This window comes from Rhinoraja longicauda, chromosome 9 (genome assembly GCF_053455715.1).
Source record: "Rhinoraja longicauda isolate Sanriku21f chromosome 9, sRhiLon1.1, whole genome shotgun sequence".
Classification (NCBI taxonomy): Eukaryota; Metazoa; Chordata; class Chondrichthyes; order Rajiformes; family Arhynchobatidae; genus Rhinoraja; species Rhinoraja longicauda.
Window position 1 is genome coordinate 69,685,052 of NC_135961.1, and position 24,815 is coordinate 69,709,866.

The following is a 24,815-nucleotide window of genomic DNA, read 5'->3' on the forward strand; positions in this document are numbered from 1 at the left end:
CGAATGCCCCTACTCCAGCACCTATTTTCTATGTTTCTACAGTGCAAACGGATCAACAGAAAACGCTCAATATATTCAAACTGAACTTTAATCATTCTCCAGACTCCCTTTATCGTTTCAAAACAACCGCAATGAGCACTGAACATTTTAAGTTACAGGCAAAATATCTGCATACCGTGATCAAACCAGAACCCAGTTTATGAAAGTAGAAAGCTTTCTTTAAATCTCCCATCTTTGAAGACCACAACCTTAAACAGATGGTGCATTAGCAGCAAGTACATTCATGTTTCTATAACTCCGGTAGCCTATTCTCTTCCTGGAATCTTAATTATACTTAAACATTATCATTTGATCTAATCCTATTTTAAGATACGAATTCATAGCTAATCATTGATTAATTACAGTGGCATTTTTTTTTAACAAGGAATGTTAACATTGTTTAATTATCACCCAAAGAATCTTGAATGTATCAGAGCTGTATACATGGATTTCAGTAAGGCATTTGCCAAGGTTCCGCATGGTAGGCTGCTCTGGAAGGTTAGATCACATGGGATCCAAGGAGAGATAGCTGAATGGATAGCAAATTGACTCCATGGAAGGAAGCAGAGGGTGATGGTGGAAGGTTGCTTCTCAGTCTGGAGGCCTGTGACTAGTGCTGTGCCCCAGATCTCGGCACTGGACGCATTACTGTTTGTCATCTACATCAATGATATGGATGAGAACATACAGGGCAAGATTAGCAAGTTTGCTAATGATACAAAAGTGGGTGGTTTTGAAGATAGTGAAGACGGTTGTGAAAGATTGCAGCAGGATCTTGATCGATTGGCCAGGTGGGCGGAGGAATGGTTGATGGAATTTAATACAGAGAAATGTGGGGTATTGTATTTCGGGATGTCTAACAAGGGCAGGACCTGCACATTGAATGGTAGACCTCTGGGGAGTGTTATAGAGCAGAGGGATCTAGGAGTACAGGTGCATGGTTCCTTGAAGGTCGAGTCGCAGGTAGATAAGGTGGTCAAAAGGGCATTTGGCATATTGGCCTTCATCAGTCAGCGTATTGAGTATGGAAGTTGGGAGGTCATGTTGTAATTGTATAAGACGTTGGTGAGACCGCATTTAGAGTATTGTGTTCAGTTCTGGACACCGTGTTATGGGAAAGATATTGTCAAGCTTGAAAGTGTTCAGAGACGATTTATGAGGATGTTGCCAGGACTAGAGGGTCTGAGCTATAGGGAGAGGCTGATTCTCTATTCCTTGAAGCGCAGGAAGATGAGGGGTGATCTTATAGAGGTGTATAAAATCATGAGAGGAATAGATCAGGTAAATGCACAGTCTCTTGCCCAGAGAAGGGGAACGGGGACCAGAAGACATAGCTTCAAGGTGAAGGGAAAAGATTTAATAGGAATCTGAGGGGTAACTTTCACACAAAGGGTGGTGGATGTGTGGAACAAGCTGCCAGAGGAGGTAGTTGAGACTGGGACTATTCCAGCGTTTAAGAAACTGTTAGACATGGATGGGACAAGTTTAGAGGGATATGGACCAAGCGCAGGCAGGTGAGATAGTACGTAGTTTAGAGTTTAGTTGGAGTCCGTAGTGTTCAATAGTGTGATGGTTGTTGGGAAGATGTTCCTGAAACTGTATGTTAGTTTTCAGGTTCCTGTACCTTCTCAATGGCGGGCGTGAAATGAGAGCGTGGCCAGGGTGGTGTGGATCCATGATGTTACCTGCCTTTGTGATAGTCAATAGTCGTTTATTTGTTACATACACATAAATGTGTAGTAAAATGAAACATTACCCGCAGTTGAACAATAAGACCAATAAGATTAATCAATAAAAATGCAATAACACATACAATCACAACTAACACCAAACAAAAAGAAACATCCATCACAGTGAGTCTCCTCCAGTCCCTCCTCACTGTGATGGAAGGCCAGAATGTCTTTTTCTCTTCCCTGCCGTCTTGTCCCGCGGTCAGGCTGTTGGAGTTGCCACGTCGGGGCGGTCGGGGCTCCCGATATTGAAGCCCCCGCTGGGCGGTGAAAAAAAATCCCGCGGCCTATTTCAGGCCGCGCCGGATGGTGAAAGGTTCGTGGCGGGCCGACCCAAGCCCCGCGATTCGGGGCGGGCGGACACGTTGCCTCTGCCGCTGCCGGAGCTCCCGATGTCGGCCCCCATCCAGGGGCCTGCGGGCTTCCGACGTCCACGCGGCCCGCGCCGGAGCCTCCGGAGACGAGTCGCAGCCGTTCCCGCAGCATTCGCAGGCAGCCAGCGCCGCAGGTGGTGAGTCCGGACCGCGGGCTCTGCGGACCAGAGACCCAGGTGGTCCCAGGTGCATGGCCGGTGGTAGGCCGCAACGGGAACGGAGACACGATACAGAACACAGGTCGCGTCTCCGTTCTGGAGAGAGAATGTTACAGTTACAGTTCCCGTTCCCTCCCACCCCCCCCCCCCCAAAACATAACATACAACACTACATCATATTAACACTACAATTGAGACAAAAACAACAAAAAACACAAAAGACAGACGGACTGCAGGCAAGCCGCAGCTGCGACGGCAGCGCTGGCTCCTCCCTGGACAGCGCCTTCTATAGATCCCTCAGTGTCCTTCACCTGAATCACTCAGCCTGGTTTCTACTGTCACCCCTTCTATCTCCTCTTATTTTCCTCCATTTGTCCTTCTAAATTGAGCTGCATCAGATCAGTTGTGTACACAGTCATCAGCCCATCAATATCTTGACTGAGGTGTATCAGAGCTGGGGAGGGAGGGGTCGGCCCACACCCAAACAGAAACAATACTACACCCTTACATCACTTGGACCCTCTGCTACCGATTCATTGCTTCCTTCACTGTCCAGGTAGAATATTCAACCTCTATTAGATGCGGGATGGTACAGGAATGTTAAGATGTGTAGAGTTCTGTTAAGAGGAGGAATGTGACAAATTATGTGATGTGAACTGTGGCCCACGGTCACTTCTTCAGGGGGCACAAGGTTGACTTAAAGGTCCATTCAGTAGACATGCATCATCTGGACAGCAATGGTCCCAACCACTGAGCGGGGCTCAGAGAGGCATGTCCACTACACCTGAAGGAAGGCAATGTGCACTCTCTGGAGATACAAATCAGCCTCCTCCACATTTGTACTGGACCAGTAGGCTACTCTGACCTGCAGCCCTGACATAGACAATAGACAATAGGTGCAGGAGGAGGCCATTCGGCCATTCGAACCAGCACCACCATTCAAAGTGATCATGGCTGATCATTCACAATCAGTACCCCATTCCTGCCTTCTCCCCATACCCCCTGACTCCATTATCATTAAGAGCTCTATCTAGCTCTCTCTTGATAGCATCCAGAGAATTGGCCTCCACTGCCCTCTGAGGCAGAGAATTCCACAGATTCACAACTCTCTGACTGAAAAAGTTCTTCCTCATCTCCGTTCTAAATGGCCTACCCCTTATTCTTAAACTGTGGCCCCTGGTTCTGGACTCCCCCAACATTGGGAACATGTTTCCTGCCTCTAGCGTGTCCAATCCCTTAATAATCTTACGTTTCAATAAGATCCCCTCTCATCCTAAATTCCAAGTATCACAAAATGCTGGAGTAACTCAGCAGGTCAGGCAGCAAAAAGGAGAGAGGGAATGGGTGACATTTCGGGTTGAGACCCTTCTTCAGACTGATGTCAGAGGGGCGGGACAAAGAAAGGATATAGGTGGAGACAGGAAGACTGGGAGAACTGGGAAGGGGGAGGGGGGGAAGAGAGGGACAGAGGAACTATCTAAAATTGGAGAAGTCAATGTTCATACCGCTGGGCTGCAAGCTGCCCAAGCGAAATATGAGGTGCTGTTCCTCTAATTTCCGGTGGGCATCACTGGCACTGGAGGAGGCCCATGACAGAAAGGTCAGACTGGGAGTGGGAGGGGAAGTTGAAGTGCTCAGCCACCGGGAGATCAGGTTGGTTAAGGCCCCCCCTCCCCCTTCCCAGTTCTCCCACTGCCTTCCTGTCTCCACCTATATAGTTTCTTTGTCTCGCCCCCCCTGACATCAGTCTGAAGAAGGCTCTCGACTCGAAACGTCACACATTCCCTCTCTCCTAGATGCTGCCTGACCTGCTGAGTTACTCCAGCATTTTGTGATACCTTCGATTTGTACCAGCATCTGCAGTTATTTTCCTTCTAAATTCCAGTGTATACAAGCCTAGTCGCTCCAGTCTTTAAACACACAACAGTCCCGCCATTCTGGGAATTAACCTAGTGAACCTACGCTGCACTCCCTCAATAGCAAGAATGTCCTTCCTCAAATTTGGAGACCAAAACTGCACACAGTACTCCAGGTGCGATTTCACTAGGGCCCTGTACAACTGCAGAAGGACCTCTTTGCTCCTATACTCAACTCTTGTTATGAAGACCAACATTCCATTGGCTTTCTTCACTGCCTGCTTCCTTTCAGTGACTGATGCACTAGGACACCCAGATCTCGTTGTACGTCCCCTTTTCCTAACTTGACACCATTCAGATAATACTCTGCCAACCTATTCTTATCACCAAAATGCATAACCTCACACTTATCCACATTAAACTGCATCCACCGGCTCTCCCCTGTCCATTTTCCTAGTTACATCCTCAAAACATTCCAGAAGATTAGTCAAGCATGATTTCCCCTTCGTAAATCCATGCTGACTCGGAACGATCTTGTTACTGCTATCTAAATTTCATCTTTTATAATTAACTCCAGCATCTTCCCCACCACTGATGTCAGACTAACTGGTATATAATTTCCCGTTTTCTCTCTCCCTCCTTTCCTAAAAAGTGGGATAACATTAGCTACCCTCCAATCCACAGGAACTGATTCTGAATCTATAGAATATTGGAAAATGATCACCAATGTGGCCATGATTTCTAGAGCCACCTCCTTAAGTACCCTAGGATTCAGGCCCAGGGGATTTATCAGCCTTCAGTTCCATCAGTCTACCCAACACCATTTCCTGCCTAATGTGCATTTCCTTCAGTTCCTCCATCACCAGACCAGATATTGTACAGATAGTCTCACCCCACCCGCATATAATTGGAACAACATGCTGGAGTAACTCGAAGATAGACACAATGCTGGAGTAACTGAGTGGGACAGGCAGCTTCTCTGGAGAGAAGGAATGGGTGACCTTTTAGGTCAGTACCCATCAGGCTAGGCAGCATTCCTGGAGAACATGGACAGGTGACTTTTTGGTTGGGACCTTCTTCAGACTGATTCAGGTCTGAATCCTTCAATGAGCTTCCAGTGATGCTGCCTGCCCGCTTGAGTTACTCCAGCACTTTGTGTATTTTTTACTATGTTATCATATACTTCAGTGTACTTGAATCCCACATGGCCTTAGAGGTTCAAGCCCGTGGCTGCAGAAAGTATTACCTATACCCCTTAATATACTCCACCCTATTTAATCTACTTTTCACTCTCCAGCCTGAATGGCATCCTCTACCTTGGTGCTATGATCAGTTTGCCCATCTACTTGCAGTTCCTACTCTCACCCACAAGAACCTCGTTCTTATGGAGTCAGAGCAATACAGCACTGATTCGGCCCACTTTGTCTATGCTGACCAAGTTGGTATTCTGGGCAAGCCTCAGTTAGCCCATAATCCCTGAAACACCTATCCATATATTTGTCCAAATAACTGGTGGGAAAGTAGCCAACTTCATGAAGGACATTTCTCGCCCCAGTCATTTCTTCTCCCCACTCCAGACCAGTAGAAGATATAAAAGCTTGAAAGCGTGTACCACCAGACTCAGGCATAGCTTCTTCCCCTCAGTTATCTGAACGAATGGTCCTTCCATCAGCTAGGGTAGTCTTGATTTTCCATCCTCAGTGCAAACATAAAACCTTTTCTCTGGAACTGTTGCACTGCAATGCTGCAAATACTATATTCTGTATTCCAGTACTTTTCTCTTTGCTCCTCCTGCCATACTTGTTTGGCTTGATCATGTGTGTCTGATCTGCCAGCATGCAAATGGAAGCTTTTCAATGTTCCTTCAGATACTTGACAATGCTCCTAAACCAAAATGTGTGTTGGTTCCTTGGTGTAATTGAACTTTACTTTTTAGGCATCCTTTCTTCCTGAGATGAACTGATTATAGATCTGCTTTCACTATATTTCCACTGGTAGATTTTACTAACGGGACCTGATTGAATGAATCCCAGCAGTCATTGCCAAGTGTAGTTGCTCCGCCTAGTGGTCATTCGTCAAAACTTTCCAATTAAATTGTAAATGCATTGGCAGGGAGCAACTACATAGCTGAGCAGCAGAGCACTTGTATTTATGTCATCTATTCACAAAATGCTGGAGTAACTCAGCAGGTCAGGCAGCATCTCGGGAGAGAAGGAATGGGCGACGTTTCGGGTCGAGAACCTTCTTCAGACTGATGTCAGGGGGGCGGGACAAAGGAAGGATATAGGTGGAGACAGGAAGATAGAGGGAGATCTGGAGCAGCAGATGCAATAGATGAGGTTGGATGAGTTGCAGGTGAACCTCTGTCTCACCTGGAAAGACTGTTTGGGTCCTTGAATGGAGTTGAGGGGGGAGGTAAAGGGACAGGTGTTGCATCTCGTGCGGTTGCAGGGGAAAGTGCCCGGGGATGGGGTGGTTTGGGTAGGAAGGGACAAGTGTACCAGGGAGTTACGGAGGGAACAGTCTCTGCGGAACGCAGAGAGGGGAGGGGATGGGAAGATGTGGCCAGTAGTGGGGTCCCGTTGTAGGTGACGGAAATGTTGGCAGATGATTTGTTGGATCCGCTGGCTGGTGGGGTGGAAGGTGAGAACGAGGGGGATTCTGTCCTTGTTACGAGTGGGGGGAGGGGGAGCAAGAGCGGAGCTGCGGGATGTAGAAGAGACCCTAGTGAGAGCCTCATCTATAATGGAAGAGGGGAAGCCCCGTTTCCTGAAGAATGAGGACATCTCTGATTCCCTAGTGTGAAAAACCTCATCCCGGGCGCAGATGCGGCGTAGACGGAGACATTGGGAGTAGGGGATAGACTTTTTGCAGGAGACCGGGTGGGAAGGAGTGTAGTCCAGATAGCTGTGCGAGTCAGTGGGTTTATAGTAGATGTCAGTCACTAGTCTGTCTCCTGTGATGGAGATGGTGAGGTCCAGAAACGGGAGGGAGATGTCGGAGATAGTCCAGGTATATTTAAGAGCAGGATGGAAATTGGAAGTGAAGTGTATGAAGTCAGTGAGTTCTGCATGGGTGCAAGAGGTAGCACCAATGCAGTCGTCGATGTAGCGGAGGTAGAGTTCGGGGATGGGGCCGATGTACGCCCGGAACAGGGATTGTTCGACGTACCCGACAAAGAGGCAGGCGTAGCTAGGGCCCATAGCTACGCCTCTGGTTTGGAGGAAGTGGGAGGAGTCAAAGGAGAAGTTGTTAAGGGTAAGAACCAGCTCTGCTAGGCGGAGGAGTGTTAGTAGATGGGGATTGGCTGGTTACTTGTATTTATGTGATGTCTTCATTGTGAATGTAATTACTATTAGACAGAGAAACAGATTGCAAGCCCCTTTGCCCATACCAATCATCAAGCGCTCTTTCTACACCAATCAAGCGCTCTTTCTACACCAATCATACCCTAACCCTTTTTAATCTCTCACCCCAACAAACTTCTACCACTTGGGGTTGTGTGATTTGAATGCCTATTTAATGCTTTTATTGTTGGACTGTGTTTTTTGGGGTTGGGTAATTTGGGTGCCTGTTTAGTGCTTTTATTGTTGGACTGTGTTTTTGGGGGTTTTTTGGGGGTGTAATTTTGATGCTTATTTAATGCTTTTGTTGTTGGACTGTGGGTGATTGAATTAACATTTTGTTCAAGATGGCCGCGCCGTTGTGTTTGGCTGCCTGCCACTGTATGTTTCTTTTTTTTTTCCTAGTCAGATGTGCAGCACTTTGGTCAACGTGGGTTGTTTTTAAATGTGCTATACAAATAAATTGACTTGACTTGACTTGACTTATCTCCACTTGCAGTAATTTACAGCGGACAATTAACATAGCAACCTGCACATTTGTGGAATATGGGAGAAAAATCTAGTCACAAGGAGAACATCTACAGTGCTTGATCAGGATCAAACCCAGATCATGCCACTGTGAAGCTGCCTGACTGTGCCTGTGTAGGAAAGGCAACTATCAATTTATGTACAGCAAGCTCCTGCTTCAATGATCAGTAATCTGCTTTCAGTGGTGCTGGCTGAAAGATAATTAGTCAGGACATAAAGGAAATTCAATCAATTTTTTTACTCCATGCTGCCTGATCTGCTGAGTTGCTCCAGCATTATGTCCCACTGTTCTGGCAAGGTTTTGTCCTTCAACAATAAACATCATGACAGAAAACAAAACACTGGGAGAATTCAGTGGGTCAAATCAGTAGAGGCAATCCAGTCAAGACCACGTATCAGGACTAAGGAAAGATTGTCTATATATAGTATAGGGTTAGTGGGGTAGAGACAGATGGGTGGGTGGAACGGTGAACCAAAGGTACAAACCTAGGCAGACAACTGTGAGCAAAGAGGATGTGGGTTATCTGAAATTATTAAATAAACTACTCAAACAGAATTAGAACAGCAACATCTCTTATTCCTCTTGGGGAGTAAGACAGTGAAGATGGTTATCAAGGATTAGAATCAGTAGGGCAAGGAGCCGAGCGAGGAATAGCCTGTGGAAATTAATTCAGATTCGTGTGAGGTGGATTTGGGAAGTCAAACTAGGGCAGGACCATTTACTGTGAAGGTCCTGCCCTAGTTTGACTTTCCAGATGCACCTTATACTTATCTGAATTAAACTCCATAAGACATTCCTCAACTCATTAATTGAGGCAGGTAAATAACATAAGACATTTGATAGATGTAAATGGATAGGAAAGGTTTGAGGTAAATGGGATTAGCTTAGTTAAGGACTAGCTTAGATGGGACATCTTGGTCTGCATCTAAAATAGTCTGAAGGGCCTGTATGACTCGCATTACAATAATTGTTTAAAGCATTTGTTTTATACTCATCTAGATCTCATATTTCCAAATAAAAAAATCAATACAATGAAAAGCTATTGATAGGAAGTTTATTTTTTATATGGAAAAACTTCCCTACATAGGATGTAATACAAGTGTGTTGAATATTAACTTACAGTACAGGTAAGTTTCCTAATTCAAGGCATTTATTGATTTATATTACTGAACAACTTGATCCATTTCACGAGAACTACATGGTGTATATTGTAAGCAATGAACTCAAGCACTTGTGAGGAACTCAGTGGCCATATCCCTCTCTTCAATGAACTCAAGCACTTGTGAGGAACTCAGTGGCCATATCCCTCTCTTCAACTAGTTCCGCAGCAGTAGCTTCCATCTTTTCACAGGAGAAGTCATTGATTGACAAACACTCAACAATCTTCCAAGTTTTATCCTGGAACAAAGGCAAATAATTAACATAAATAGCCCACATTCAAAACTGAAGTATTTCATACTAGTATTGAAAGCAACCACAGCCTATTCCAATTCTCAATTTGAAACTGATTCATTTCATGACCTTGTTTGTGCTATTTTAACAAAGGCAAGAAAAGTTTACCTTGATTTGAACTGGGAAAGAATAGATCAGGTCATTGGGAACATTGTATGTGTTTCCATCAGAAATCACCCCCATCGACACCCATTCACCCTGGGGAAGAAAAAAACATCAAGATTCAACCTTTGACAAATATCTTTAATGGGTATAATGAAAGATTAGTTAAGGAATGTTGACAGGAGACAAGAGACTGCAGATGCTGTAATCAGGTACAAAATCCAAAGCAGGACTTCAACACGAAACGTTGACTATTCCTGCCGCCACAGATGCTGCCTGACCTGCTGAGTTTCTCCAACAGTTTTTCTTTTGCTTCAGGAATGTTTGCTTTAGATTTGCTTTTCATACAATTCTTGTTTATTGATAATCTAAAAATCATGATAAAACACATTGTCTAAACCATCCAAAAAGTGATGACAATTTGTAGACCATTGTCAATCCTTTCATCTGTTGACATACTGGATAGACTTTCACCATCTGCATTTCTGAGCTTCAAGCTGCAATGCAAGTTCAAACTATACCAGCGCTGCAAACTGAATTTGTGTATGTGTTGGGCTGTTGCAGGCACCGATCAGAATGGAAAAGAAAAATATAAATCACATTTTTAAAGTCACTAAATATCCTCGATGATAATTGCTGCCCCAAGTCAGCCTTGCAAAAATGTTCTTGCAAACTGTGAAACTGATGGCTTTATTCAAATGAAACTCATGGAACAAAGTTTCATTTTTGAAGCCTTCTATTGGAGTTTATTTTCCTGTAATGCCACAACTTCAAAGCCTAGGAAGGAAAAATGAATCAATGCTGCAAGTAGCAAACCTCACTTCATCTTTCCCTTTCAGTCTCATCAGTAACTCATCTTTTTAAAAAATAATTGATTAATACAGACTTGGCACTATCATTCCGTACCTAGATGCACCTTTTTCCAGCAGTGTTGAAACATCAGCTTCTGTTGTCTCGAGTGCCCATCCGAACACATCATAATGATTGTGCCATCATCACAAATAACAAGGGTCCCTGCACTGACCCGGCAATACCTCATCAGAGAAACTTCCAACAAAAAAACATCCTTTCACCACTGTCCTCTGTCCCCGATCACCAAGCCAATTTTGGATCCAATTAGCCAGCTCACCTTGGATTCCATGTGCCTTGCCTTTCTGGACCAGCTTATCATGCTGGACCTTGTCAAATGCATTAGTAATCAGAGAAAGAAAAAGCAATAGTTTGCCCCCAAAAAAGGACAAAAATTGCTAGAGTAATTCAGTGGGCCAGGCAGCATCTCTGAAGAACAGATGGACGATATCTTGGGTCAGGACTCTTATTTAGTCTGAAGAAGGGGCCTGACCCAAATGGGACCTATCCCTGTTCTCCAGAAATGCTGCCAGACCCACTCAGTTAATCCAGCACTGTGCCATTTTCATAACCAGCACCTGCATTTCCTTGTTTCTATTTTGCCACAGTTAGCTAACGTACCTGAGGAGTGCCAAACCAGATGTCCTTCATGTGATCAGAGATGGCCTTGGCAGCCGACATTGCACTGGAAAGCTTCCTTGCCTTAATCACTGCAGCACCACGCTGCTGGATGGTCTGTGGGAAGAAATGGAGAATCAATTCAAGTTCAACACTTGCAGCATCAGTCATAACTGGGAGACAAACATAATCCACTCTCTCTCCTCAATGCATCTGTTCCTTGAGCAGGTCCACTGGCTCCGCTGATCCACTTAACTTTGATAATCACAAGAAACCGATATTTATACTGGTGCACGAAAGAGGGGTGAATAAATAAATACCAAAAACCTTTTGAAACAGCAGAACTGAAAACAGGCACATCAGAGGAAGTGGCTTCACACTACTGAAGATGAATTGATCATTTGAAAACACACAATTTGGAAGGCAGTAGAGTCTGGTCTTACAACGTTAGAATCAAAACACAAAATAACTAGATGATTAAAGCAAGCAAAAATATATTTTAAAAAGACCCTATTCATCTTCCAGTCCAAGAGCCATTATAAAGCTTTTTTTAAACAGCTGCATTATATTGTGTTAAAACATCATGCCTGACAATTGAGTTAATGGCATGGTTTAAAACTATTTCAGTCACTGCTCTTCAATCTTCAGCAATTTCTCAAAGATAACAAGTTTCCACCAATTCCGATGGTTTAGGGTTTTCTAAAATAAACTAGTATTCTGGCTATTTAATGGAAATTATAATCACAATTCATGCCACAGACCAGGAATACAAACTGTTTAAAACCCGTTCATCTGGAGACTTCTCCAAAGTTGTTTATAACCTTAGTTTGCACATGGCTGTTGACATTTCCTTCCAAATGCTACAATGATCACAGAGAGAAGTTACCATGGGTGCTACACAATAAGGATGGAAGAGAAACAAAATACTTCATTAAAATTTCATATCCAATTTTGAAGAAAAAAAAATTGGTCATTCCATTGATGTAAAATATTTAAAGGAATCTGAGAAGGAATTGCTGCCTATTCAACCATCTCTATGTGCAGGTGCACTGATTGATTTTCTTATAGGTCCACCATCCATTTTCCAGCAACTGATGGTCCAGCAAAACATAAAATGGCAAGGCTCTGGAAGCAACTGTGGTGGACCAGTAACTCCAAATATTTGCAAGCATGCAGTTACTTACTTTAATAAACTCGTTCTTCAGCCAGTTATCATCCTTGATGGCATCAGAGATACTTAGTTCCTTTCCATCACATTTCACGGTGGCATGATTTGCGTCAGGATATTGAGTAGAAGAGTGATTGCCCCAGATGATGACATTCTTTACATTGTTTGATGGTACACCCAATCTACGTGCAAGCTAAACAATGTTGTAATAAAAATCGTCAAGAAACAGAATTTGTGGAATGAACAGCAAGCAAAACATTTCAACTTTTCAAAGCATCACAAACTGTGATAAAGCTAGGGCAGTGGATGTTGTCCACATGGATCTTAGTAAGGCATTGATAACATGCCTCGTGGTAGGCTGAGCCAGAAGATTAACATGTATGGGATCAGCAGCGACCTGATAGTTTGGATTCAGAACTACCTATAGGAGATAGTGGGCAGTGGTGGAAAGGTGTCATCCTTGTCAGAGGTTTGTGACCAGTGGAGTTCCACGGGGATCTGTGTTTGGACCGCTATTGATTGTGACATATAAATGACTTGGATGTAAATATAGATGGGTTGGTTAGTAAGTTTACCAATACAGATGCTCCCTGACTAACGATGCTTCGACTTTACAATGGTGCAAACGCTGGGCAACAGCAGCGACCCGCAGCTTGCTTCCAGCATTTCGACTTACGATATTTTCGGTTTACGATGGGTTTATCATAACGTAACTCTATTGTAAGTCGAGGAGCACCTGTATTGGAGAAGCTGTATTGGAGAAGTGAGGAAGGCTGTGAAAGCATAACTGATTAAGATCAGTTTATAGATATGGGCGATGAAATGGCAGACAGTTTAATCTGAGAAAGTGTTGCCACCCTTTGGTAGGTCAAATGCAAGGGGCAGGTGTACAGTTAATAGCCAGACCCTTAACAACATTGCTGTACAGTGGGATCTCAGGGTCCAAGTACATAACCCCCTAAAAGTGGTAACATGTAGATAGTGTTAAAGAGGCTTTTAGATAGGCACATTGATATGTAGAGATTGGGGGGATATGCAGCATATCTGGAGAGAAGGAATGGGTGACGTTTCGGGTCGACACCCTGAAGAAGGATCTCAACCCAAAATGTCACCCATTCCTTCTTTCCAGAGATGCTGCATGTCCCGCTGATTTACCCAGCATTGTATATCTTCAGTGTAAACCGACATCTGCGTTCCTACAACATGGGGGGTGGGGGGCGATATGGATCATGTGCAGGCAGAGGGTAATAAGTTGGCATCATGTTTGGCACAAATATTGTGGGCCTAAGGGCTTGCTCCTGTATGTCATTTAAATTAAGATCAACATGAATAGAATATTTTTATTTTTTGCAAATGTAAAATTGTTCCATGGTCTTTCTTCAAATGTAAAATATTGTCCCAACATTCATCCACAACTTCCAACTCAGCACAACATTTCTAGCACAACAAACTCCTCAAAGAAATGTATCTTTTTTTGCTAATGTCACAAAAACCACCGGGTGGCGCCAACAACGGCTGTTTCGCCAACAGTTTGTCCTTTCCTTCTTTGTGTCTGGTTTGTATGTGTTAAATGTACGTGTTTTAGTGTTCTTTAGCTTGTTTTAGGTGGGTGGGTGTGGGGGGAGTTGGGGAAAACTTTTCCTAATCTCTTACCTTGACGGAGATGCGATTTTTCCCGTGTCGGTTCTCCGTCCGTACTGCGGCCTACCATCGTGGAGTTGGCGGCCGCTGCTGGAGATCGACCCGGAGCTCCAATGAGGGAGCTGCGGACTTACCATCACGGAGTTCGCGATCCCGGTCGGGGGTCGACTTTGAGGCTCCAACTGTGGGAGCCTGTGGGATTTTAACATCGCAGAGCCCGCCGTCTCTGGTTAGAGACCGACATCGGGGTCTCCAAGCCGCAGGGGTGTCGATCGCCCCGACTGCGGATGGTTCGACTGCCCCGACCGCAGAAGAATAAAGAGGAATGGACCTTATTGCCTTCCATCACAGTGAGGAACTTGGGGAATCCACTGTGGTGGATGTTTATGTTAACTTTTATGTGGCTGTGTGTCTGTATGGTAATTCGTAGTATGGCTGTATGGTAATTCTGTATTTCACTGTACCTTAATTGGTACATGTGACAATAAACTGACCTTGAAACCTTCAAAAAACACACCCACAAATGAGGAGGATTTTTGGAAGATAATTACATTCACAAAGATGCCCCATGTTTAAGGTCTCCAAACACTTGCATTTATTTGAGATTACCTGAGCCGTTGCTCTGTTGTGATCCAAGCGGGTCAGGCAAAAGAAATTCTCTTTTGGAATCGATGGTGCAGACTTCAGCGCAATCAAACAATTGGTATTGGCCGGGTTGCCCACGACAAGGACCTGGGAAAAACACAGTGGGGGAATTAAAGAACTGGTCATCGTAAACGCCGGTCGTCATGTCAGGTCAAATGTACAACAATGATCTATTTAGGTAAAATATATTTGAATCGGTGCATTTAATAAAAAAATAAGAACATATAACGTTTTTGAGATGACCCTTAAAACTAGCTTCTTGGACCAAGCTATTGATCATCTGACCCATTAATTTATTTTGTTCAATATCAGTTTGGTTGTCAGATCATTGCTGTAATGCACTAATATCAATATTTATTCTACCCAAGGCTATATATAAACCCAGACCCGCAATCTTTATCGCCAAGGGTCACGATGTAACCTCATACTTTAAGACACTCAGCCAGAAACGGGGTGTGTTTTAAATGGAAGTCTGAACAACATCTCCACCCGCGAACCTCTCTCCACACAGCGTTTCGTTTCTAATTGTTTATCAGTGCGCCGACTAGGATCGCTCATTCACGGTAGTTTTACATTATCATGTTTTGCATCCACTCCCTACACACTAGAGGCAATTTACAGACTCCAACTTACAAGTTATCTACCAAACCCACATGTATTTGGTATGGGGAATGAAACCCTTGCAGTCACAGGGAGAATGTACAAACTCCAGACAGGACCTGGGGTCAGGATTGAATCCGGGTCTCTGGGACAGCAGCACTACCAGCTGCACTACTGTGCTGCCCTAACTGCCAAGTTATGGACCTGCAATGAGCCCTCACTTCTTCCAGCTGTTCAGTGGGCTTAAACAAGCATGCCTTAATTCCCAATGAGCCCTTATTTTTCAAAGTACGTTGTTTGAATATATTTATTTTCAGTAACCCTTTTCCGTGTAACTGTATTGTGCTATTTGACATACTTTATATTCTGGCTTCTTGGTACCATAGCAAACTTAGATGGCCACATCAAACCAAACCTGTGGCTGCCTGAATGAATTATCTAATGACCCAGTCCCTTGTATCCAGAGTAAAGGAAATAGATAGTTGACCTGAATGTACTGTTAAAAAACATGGACCTAAGTGTAGTTGATGGGCTGAGTTTTCAGCGTTCCCGTATTACGTTTCCAGCACTTCAAATGCACTTATATATTTTCCCTTATTATTCCTATTTTATACTGTTGACAAACATGGTGTACTTTACTGGCCATCCAGTTCATTGAAATCATACAGCTGAGCTGAATTCTTGTTACCTTGACCGTTTTCTTGGCAAACTTGTCCAGAGCAGAGCCCTGGGATTTGAAGATGTTCACGTTAGCCTTCAGCAAATCTTTCCGTTCCATTCCCTCCCGGCGTGGCATTGAGCCCACTAGAATGGCGACATCAATTGACTGAAAAGCTTCATCCTCCTTATCAGTTGCAATCACCTCTGCAAGGGGAAGGTTTACATTAAAAAGAATCAGATCACAATGACCACACATTTGTTTAAAAATCAACTCTAGTTAATAACATCCCACATTTAGTAGAGCATTGTGCGGCTTGGCAGAGGAGCACGTGGCCTGGGAATAACAGAGGGCCGGGCAGGGTGTAACCTCCAAGTATGTTCACAGGCAGCCTCCCCGGTCCGTGACACATGGGCTTCCACCGCTCAGTGTTCCCACGGATATAATCAATACTGTTTTAATTGTGGGATGTCGAACAGAGTGAGAGCAGCTTGCCATCATATCATATGTGATAGGAGTAGAACGAGGTCATTCGGCCCATCAAGTCTACTCCGCCATTCAATCACGGCTGATCTTTCTCTCCCTCCTAACACCATTCTCCTGCCTTCTCTCCCCATACCCTCAGACACCCGTACTAATCAATACGCAGTCACGGGGAGAACGTACAAACTCCGTACATGGAAAGGAAATACAAAGGGGTTTCAACTGTTTTAAACCATCTTGATGATTTTTGATGTTTTGCTTTGAATTGTCTTAGCTATCAACAATTGTAATGAGTAGACTTTAGACTTTACTTTAGAGATACAGTGCAGAAACAGGCCCTTCAGCCCACCAGGTCCGCACATTCATTTTATCGTGAAGAATAGTGACATTTGTAGAAGACGGCCTCTAAACAGGAAACTCAAACTGTGAGTATTTAAGGACAAGAGACAACAGCTAAATATCAGCCGAGAAAATCCTTGGAACATTCGCCTGAAGAACCAGGGACGGTTTTATGCTTCGAGAATTTCTAATCTGCACCTCCTCTACAGAGAGCTAAGTAACGAACATCTCTCCTCATTGAAAGACAAAGTGTTGGAGTAACTCAGTGTGTCAAGTAGCATCCATGGAGAACATGAATAGGTGACGTTTCGGGTCAGGACCTTTCTTCAGACTTTGTATCCATGTTCTCCAGAGATGCTGCCTGACCTGCTGGGTTACTCCAGCTCTGTTTTTTTTGTTGTAAATCAGCAGTTCCTCTTTTCTTCTTCACTTCTCATTATAAAGCTGGATTACTGAGCAATGATTCAATGACAATGGATAAGCAACAGTGATGGGATATCAGCCACTTACATCCGGACTTCAAAAGTTTCATCCATTTGTGGTAAACTGGAAAAAGTATTAATAGGCTACACTTTATACAAATAACATGCATCCTTTAAAGAAGTAATGATCCAGGGATAGTTTACATAATTCCCAAAGGGATAGGGACAAGCAACCAAAATCAGACCTCCCAGAATAATTAAAAATATTATAGCAAAAAGGAAATAAAAGTATCAACAAGACAGAAAAAATCAGCAGGGAAATGAAAAGCATTGATCTTGTGCACTAGAGGACTACAAATTCTTCAAAAAGGATGCAAAGAGGAGTCCAACAACAACGTCATTTAACTAAATTTAGAGAAATCTTATATAAAAGATAATCTAAGACAATATCTCTGGTCATTTGGACAACTATACATGAATAAGGGAATGTATGGATTTGTGAGAGCAATCACGTTAAACAGCTTTTCCTTTGAAAAGCAACGGCTAATAATAAGAATGCAGTTAATGCTCTGCATTATAGATTAAGATAGAAATTGATCAAGAATCTGGAATATCAGTGAAAAGGCTGGTGCGATCAATGGAGCCATAACAGCAGGAAGGTGACGTTGTCTCAGAATGGAAACCGTGGTGGGGAACGGCTGTGTTTCATTGGAGCAAAGAATGCAAGAGTGTTAAAGGACCAAGTTGTGACCAATGTACAGGGCACAGGCATGTCTTGCCGTGCAGTAAATGGTGAGCAGATGTGTCCCATGAGACCAACTAATCCACGAGGACAGGACAGTTTGAAATTATGGGAAATCAGGACAGTCTGAAGGATGGATGAAATCATGCAGAATCATGGGCTCAACCGTGCTCAATTTAAAAGAAATCAACAGAATTTAATAGAAATTTTGTTCAAACGGTTTCAGCCGCAATGAGAATATAGGAACACTTTATGAAGGTGCAAAAAAGATTTGCTGGAACACATCCACTGTGGTGTACTTGTCATGTGGATAGGCAGAACCAGGTTATTTCATCCCCTACTGGAGAGAAAATGTTGAAAGGAAGGTTATACAAGTTTTTTAAATCAAGAAAAAACAATGCTTAAAAGACCTACGGACAGGTACGTGCATAGGAAAGGATAATAGGGATATGGGCCAAACACAGGCAGGTGGGACGAGTAGACGGGGCATGTTGGTCGGTGTGGCAAGTTGGGCCAAAGGGCCCATTTCTACACCGCATGATCATGACTAAAATAATACGTCAGCAGTTACTGACACAGAGAATCAAAGGAAGTGCACAGGGCAACGGAGCAAAGATTTTCTCTTGCTCGGGAGACTGGTTTCATCAATACAGGGTCATAACCTGAAAGTGGTCGACTCAATGGATTGTAGACCCATTCAACTGAAAATTGGATGAATATCTGAAAGGTAGAATGTGATGGTTTACTGAGGGAGCAACAGATAACTCTACCAGTTCAACCTGTGGGAACTGCCTTTTGTGAAACATTAACCATGTGGTCAATACTCTTCAGTCCGTATCACAAATGGCCTTGTGTTATTAACAATCTATAAACATGCTTTACAACTGTTGCACAAGGGAAACACCAACAAAGCAGCTCAATAATTCTAAAACGATAGGATCATGTTATCAATAGCAAACTTAAGCAAGTATAAATTATAGCCCCATTTCCAGTTTCACAAATTTTCTCCCACTCACCCCACACACAGGAAGCAGAAATAAAATTTTCTGTATTTAAAATAGAAAACAAAATAGATGCATTAATGTTCTGCCAATTCTAAGTTACGGTTAAACATCCATCATCTACTTACTCTTCACCAGTGGAATAGCACAGTCCTGAATTTCCATCACCACTCCATCCAGCACCGACATCATGGGTGTAATGTCAAGCAGCACGAGAACAAGTGCCTTTGGAAGTCACACAAACAAAATCAGATCTGCATCAGCCCAGGGCCTGTTTTCGCACTGTATCTCTAAATTAAACTAAACACAAGAGACTGTACACAGATTCAAGATTTAGCTCTTAGGGCTAAAGGAATCAAGGGATATGGGGGAAAAAGCAGGAACGGGGTACTGATTTTAGATGATCGGCCATGACCATATTGAATGGCCTACTCCTGTGCCTATTTTTCTATGTTCTATGTTTCTACTTAATTCAACACAATTTCATCAAATTATTGCAGATAGAGACAGAACTGGTTTAGACAATTAGGCTAAACAACCAAACACATTCACAGTCCAATATCTGCCTTGTATCTGGCACTGGTTTTAAAATATAGTGTTAGAATACCAAATAAATTGAATGCATCATGTTCTCTCTGCCTCTTCTCCAGTGAAGTTATGCTCTACAATAAACAATGTGGCTTTATGTTGGCAGGACAAAGACTACATACTCAAGCAAGTGTTTTAAAAGTAAATGTTACCTGGTCTTTTCCAAAAACATCACCCTTTGCAATGTTAAAGAGGAGGGAATAGGCTATCTGACCAGCAGCGCCAGTTACAAGAACTTTAAGAGGTTCAGCCTGAAAGAGAAATTGAATGAAGATAAAAGGTGAACAATGAAAAAAAATCTGTGTTCCAGCAAGCTTTGAAGGACTGCACAGCAATCATTAGATTATGCTATCTTACACTGTTAAACATTTAAATGGTTCCATGTGTTTGAGATGGACTTTCATAAACTAAATGCATAAATTAAAAAATGGTATAGTTAAACCCACAACTTTGATGTATCAAATAAACTGGAATCAACCTTTGATGCTGTAATGACCACGGGACTGAAGCTGCACTGATTTATACCAACTATTCTCAACCTAATTAATCTATGACATGCTCTGCCTTTCTATAGTGCCCTTATAATAGAAACATCAAAGGATATATCAGAGGAAGAGGTCAAAACAACTATTTATAACAGATTGCACACCAAAGTTGTTGTTACTCAAATACGATATTACTGAGCCCAGGATAAAGCATTTCAATCCACAAGCTCGTGCCTTGTGAACAAATTAAACTGGCTCTCCAAGCAGCCAATACCTTGGGAGCTCTCATAATTTAAGTGAAGGTCACAGGAGTGGCTTGGCTTGATGAGGGTTTCCACAACATTTATTCATCTTGCAGGATCTGGGTGGCACAGCCCCTGAAGTGATAATGAAGAACCATTTATCAGACCACCTGCTAAAACCACCCCTAAGCAGCTGCTGAGTGTAGGATTGAAACCCGGTGCAGGCCTCCCCGGGTTACAGCAGGGGTCCATTCCCGTTAACCGTTTAACACAAAATGTTTGCAAGTTGCAAGTACAGGTGCTCCACGGCTTACGATGTTTCGACTTGCGATAGTTCGACTTTGCGACGGTGCAAACGGTAGCGGCTCTTAGCGAATCGCTTCCGGCCACGTGATCGCGTGTATTACAATGTATTTCGACTTACAATACCTTCGGTTTCCGATGGGTTTCCCGGAACGGAACCCCATCGGAAGCTGAGGAGCACCTGGTCACAAACAGATCTCCCAGTCGGTGCCTTCAGGCCCTCAGCTGCCAGCACATCCATTATGCCCACCTCCCAAACACTCGCATATATGTACGGGCTCTACACAAGTCGGGCATTCGGAACTTGTGGAGGACCTAGTTTGTGTTTTCAAACCAAAGTGTTTGGAAACTTGGAAGGGTCCAATATACAGAACCTCATACTCTGGGAAGGAAAGTGAAATCGCTATAGGAAATTATGATACGAACAAAATACAATTAACGTTGAAAAGATACTTTAACAATTTACAAATCTGGCCTTTTCTGGCAGAAACTTTATAAAAAGTTTTCCATTTGGAAATTTAGCCTAAAAATCTACACATTTTCTGACTGAAGTTCAAGTATGGTTTGTTCCAAGGTAGACATAAAATGGCGGAGTAACTCAGCGGGTCAGGCAGCATCTCTGGAGAGAAGGAATGGGTGACGTTTCAGGTCGAGACCCTTCTTCAAACCCTTCTTCTGAAGAAGGGTCTGGACCCGAAACGTCACACATTCCTTCTCTCCAGAGATGCTGCATGACCCGCTGAGTTACTCCAGCATTTTGATTTCGATTTAAACCAGCATCTGCAGTTTTCTTTCCTAGTTTGTTCCATTTAGTTCTCGGTTACCAAAATAAGCACAGAAATTAGGACAGATCGAATTATTGTCATTTGCAAGACTGCTGAGATAGGTACAATGAAAATATTGCTTGCAACATCACAGGCACAGAGACTCAGACAACACACAAAAACAAATGATATAAGTTATACAAATTCTACACGACAGGAAAGAAAAAACCTGTAAAAACCCCCCAATAATATACGATTAGAAAAGTCAACAAATATCAGCAGTACAAGGGGTGGTCTGCAGTTGTGCAGGTCAGATGTACAGAACCTGGTGTAGCTGGTGGTGTTGAACTTGAGGTTTTTGTATCTCCTGCTTGATAGTAGCAACAAGAAGAAGGCATGGCCCAGATGGTGGGGATCTATGGCCGTAATAGACCAGGCTGTGTCCACCACTCTGTGCTGCCTCTTGCACCTTGTTGGAATTGCCGTACCAGGCCATCATGCAACCAGTCACCAGAATGAACAGCATTTTGATCAAGGTCTAAATACACAATTATCAAGTGAAGCAGATCTTCACAACCTTGACCTATATACCAACCCTACATTCACGAAGACACAAAGCCACTCAGTCCCTCCATTCATGGTCAACCCCTCACCTTATCCACTGTCACCCGTATGAGTTGCGAATGTAAAGTCAAGGGGTCCAGGCCTTTACCTCCACCAATCTTCACACCCATTTACGTGACTGTTCGAATAATTGTTCTCCAATTGGTCCCAACATTGTTTACTGAGATGAATGCACAAGCATTGCCCTGTGCCGGTTGACTGGGAAAAGAGACTGGATTGACATCTATTCCCTTAACAGTTTTATACCACTCCAAGGTCATGCACGACACTGTTTTTTTCCACAATTTTTTTAATAGAAAACTTAAGTATTAGCACTGCTGAGTATTTCTATATCTACATTCGGAGGAGAAGCTAATGATTTTGCCTCAGATCCTCAGGATTGGGCCTCCTTTAGATGTTGCTGCCTGTGTACAATTCTCCCTCGTAACAATCAGAAGTAGATGGAATACGCGAGATGGGTTCACTGCAGTCCGATTATTATTCACCCTAACAAGTACCCAACCATATCGATCACATAAATAACTGGTATCGAGAATTGTTACATTGCTCAAAACAGCAAATCTATTAAAGCAATTATGTCTTGAATTTCATTCTTAGCTCTATCGAATAATTGCTGGTTTAGACATCTCAGAGTGATACAGTGTAGAAACGGACCCTTCGGCCCAACTTGCCCACACCGGCCAACAATGTCCCAGCTACACTAGTCCCACTTGCCTGTGCTTGGTCCATATCCCTCCAAACTTGTCATATCCACATGGATATGACAATCATATTCTGATTGTCATATCCATGTACCTGTCTAACTGCCTCTTAAACAATGGGATAGTCCCAGCCTCAACTACCTCCTCTGGCAGCTTGTTCCATACACCCACCATCCTTTGTGTGAAAAAGTTACCCCTCGGATTCCTATTAAATCTTTTCCCCTTCACCTTGAACCTATGTCCTCTGGACCTTGATTCCCCTACTCTGGGCAAGAGACTCTGCATCTACCCGATCTATTCCTCTCATGATTTTGTACACCACTATAAGATCACCCCTCATCCTCCTGCGTTCCATGGAATAGAGACCCAGCCTACTCAACCTCTCCCTATAGCTCACACCCTCTAGTCCTGGCAACATTCCTCGTAAATCTTTTCTGAACCCCATTAAGCTTGACAATATCTTTCTTATAACATCTGGCACGTTTCTAGCTGCCAATTTTAAATTGGCAACTTTTTAATTGACACCATCTGCAATAAGCGATTTGCTTGGAATTTCCATAAAATGGAAACAATAAAGAATATTGATGCAACTTCAAACCCAGAGCACAGGAACAGGCCCTTCAGCCCACAATGTCTGTGCTGAACATATTGTCAAGGTAAACTAATCTCCTCTACCAGCACATGGTCTATATCATTCCATTCTCTGCAGATCCATGCACATATCTGCATATCATTCTTAGTAAATCCATCAAATTTGCCTCCACCACCACCCGATAGCATGTTCCAGGCACTGTGAAAACCCCATGTAAAAAAACTTTGCTCCATTCTCCTTAAAGCTCTGCCTTGTAGTTTTAAACATTTCTATCAAGGGAAAGAGGATCTGACTGTTTAACCTGTATATCTTTAATGAACCATTAAAATATTACAACCAAATCATGCTCTGAAGGACACTGCTCAAATGGAAAAGTTATTTTAAAACAAATGTTGGAAATGACATGCAGTGGACCATAGGTCCTTGCAAATTTGCTGCAATTTAATGAAATCGTGGATTAACTGATCTTGATTTCTGACCAATTCCCAAATCTTCTGAAAACCAAAATTAAATCTCACACCCCCGTGTGCACTTAATAACTCCGTATATGGAGTCCTGGGGGTTGCACACAAAGTAAATACGTCATCTCAGTTTTAAATGGACGATTTCTAACCTTAGTCTGTAGAGGAATGAAATGTTCAAGATCAGGCATACAAATTCAGACAAAACACAAAATAACAAATTATATAAATTAAACATCAATTGCATTATATTCTAAAAGGAAGGCCACAAAAAAGCAAGACATTAGTACAAAACCATAATTTTAAAAAACAAGTCCATTGCGTAAGAGTGGACTGTCGTGTTCTGTTGGCAAGGATCGGGGTAAGGTGGGCTGGTTCTAGAACCCGAAAGCTGTGGGAAAGGAGGTGCAAGGGCTCAGCATTTTGTACCTCCTGTCTGATGAAACTTGGCACCATCTACTGTCAAACCCCCCTCAGAATTGACATCAATTGTATGTTTCCGACAGGGGCATCGAACAAGCACAGGGCCATAAACACGCCCTCATCCTTGGCAAGGTCACAGACTCATCACGCATAACACTACCAAGGAGACTTTATTTTGCAGCCAAGACATAACGGATCTCCTTCCAGCTCTACATAATTTAACTGCAATGAACAAATTGCCGGTTATACACCATTTAGTTTGTCAACTCAGTTCATAAACCTCCACTTGCAACGGCCTTGTGTGGGATACACCCGAGCACTCACGGTGCAGCGTTATTTTATATTAACACAGTAGATCACAACAAAGACTATTTCCTCCTCCCTGTACCCCACAACCATCCCTGTTTGGAATCCTTTGCCACCGCATATAAAATAATCTGCTGCTGATATTCAATCTTTTAAACTGTTGCTTGCAAACATTACATTTTAAATCTGCAACTGCATGTATGAGGGACTGCAGTGTCTCGCCCAACAGCGGCGGTTGGTGCAGGTTCAACAAGACAAGATCTGCGTTGATAGAGCGGACGCATCGCTCGGCCGCGGCTGCAGCACACACGGCCCGCAATGGCAATGCATGGTGACCGCCGCGCCGCAGCTCACGGAGCGGCCTGCGGGCTTTACACAGTCTACAGACACGGTGTTTATGGCCGGGGAGCCGGGAGCCGCAGCGATACCCACCATGATGATGTTGTCGTCGCCGCCGGGAGGTCACCTCTGTCCGTCTGCACCGGGGACCCGCGCCGTCACGTGCCCGCGCCACGTGTCGGCAGCCCGCGGCACTCTGGGAGCTGTAGTCCATAGCAGGGGAAGTCCAAAGCAATG

At 43.5% G+C, this 24,815-nt stretch overlaps 1 protein-coding gene across 1 annotated transcript; it reads right to left on the reverse strand.

Annotated features, from left to right (window-relative positions):
* Positions 1 to 9,070: 9,070 nt before the first annotated feature.
* On the reverse strand, positions 9,071 to 24,804 carry mdh1ab (malate dehydrogenase 1Ab, NAD (soluble)). The gene is made up of 9 exons (XM_078405704.1): positions 24,672 to 24,804; positions 19,491 to 19,589; positions 18,879 to 18,975; positions 15,794 to 15,969; positions 14,470 to 14,592; positions 12,236 to 12,412; positions 11,055 to 11,168; positions 9,591 to 9,680; positions 9,071 to 9,428 (listed from the first exon to the last, which is right to left on the reverse strand). The coding sequence occupies exons 1-9, from the start codon at positions 24,672 to 24,674 to the stop codon at positions 9,303 to 9,305; spliced, it is 1,005 nt and encodes a 334-aa protein (XP_078261830.1). The 5' UTR covers positions 24,675 to 24,804; the 3' UTR covers positions 9,071 to 9,302.
* Between the last annotated feature and the right edge of the window lie 11 nt (positions 24,805 to 24,815).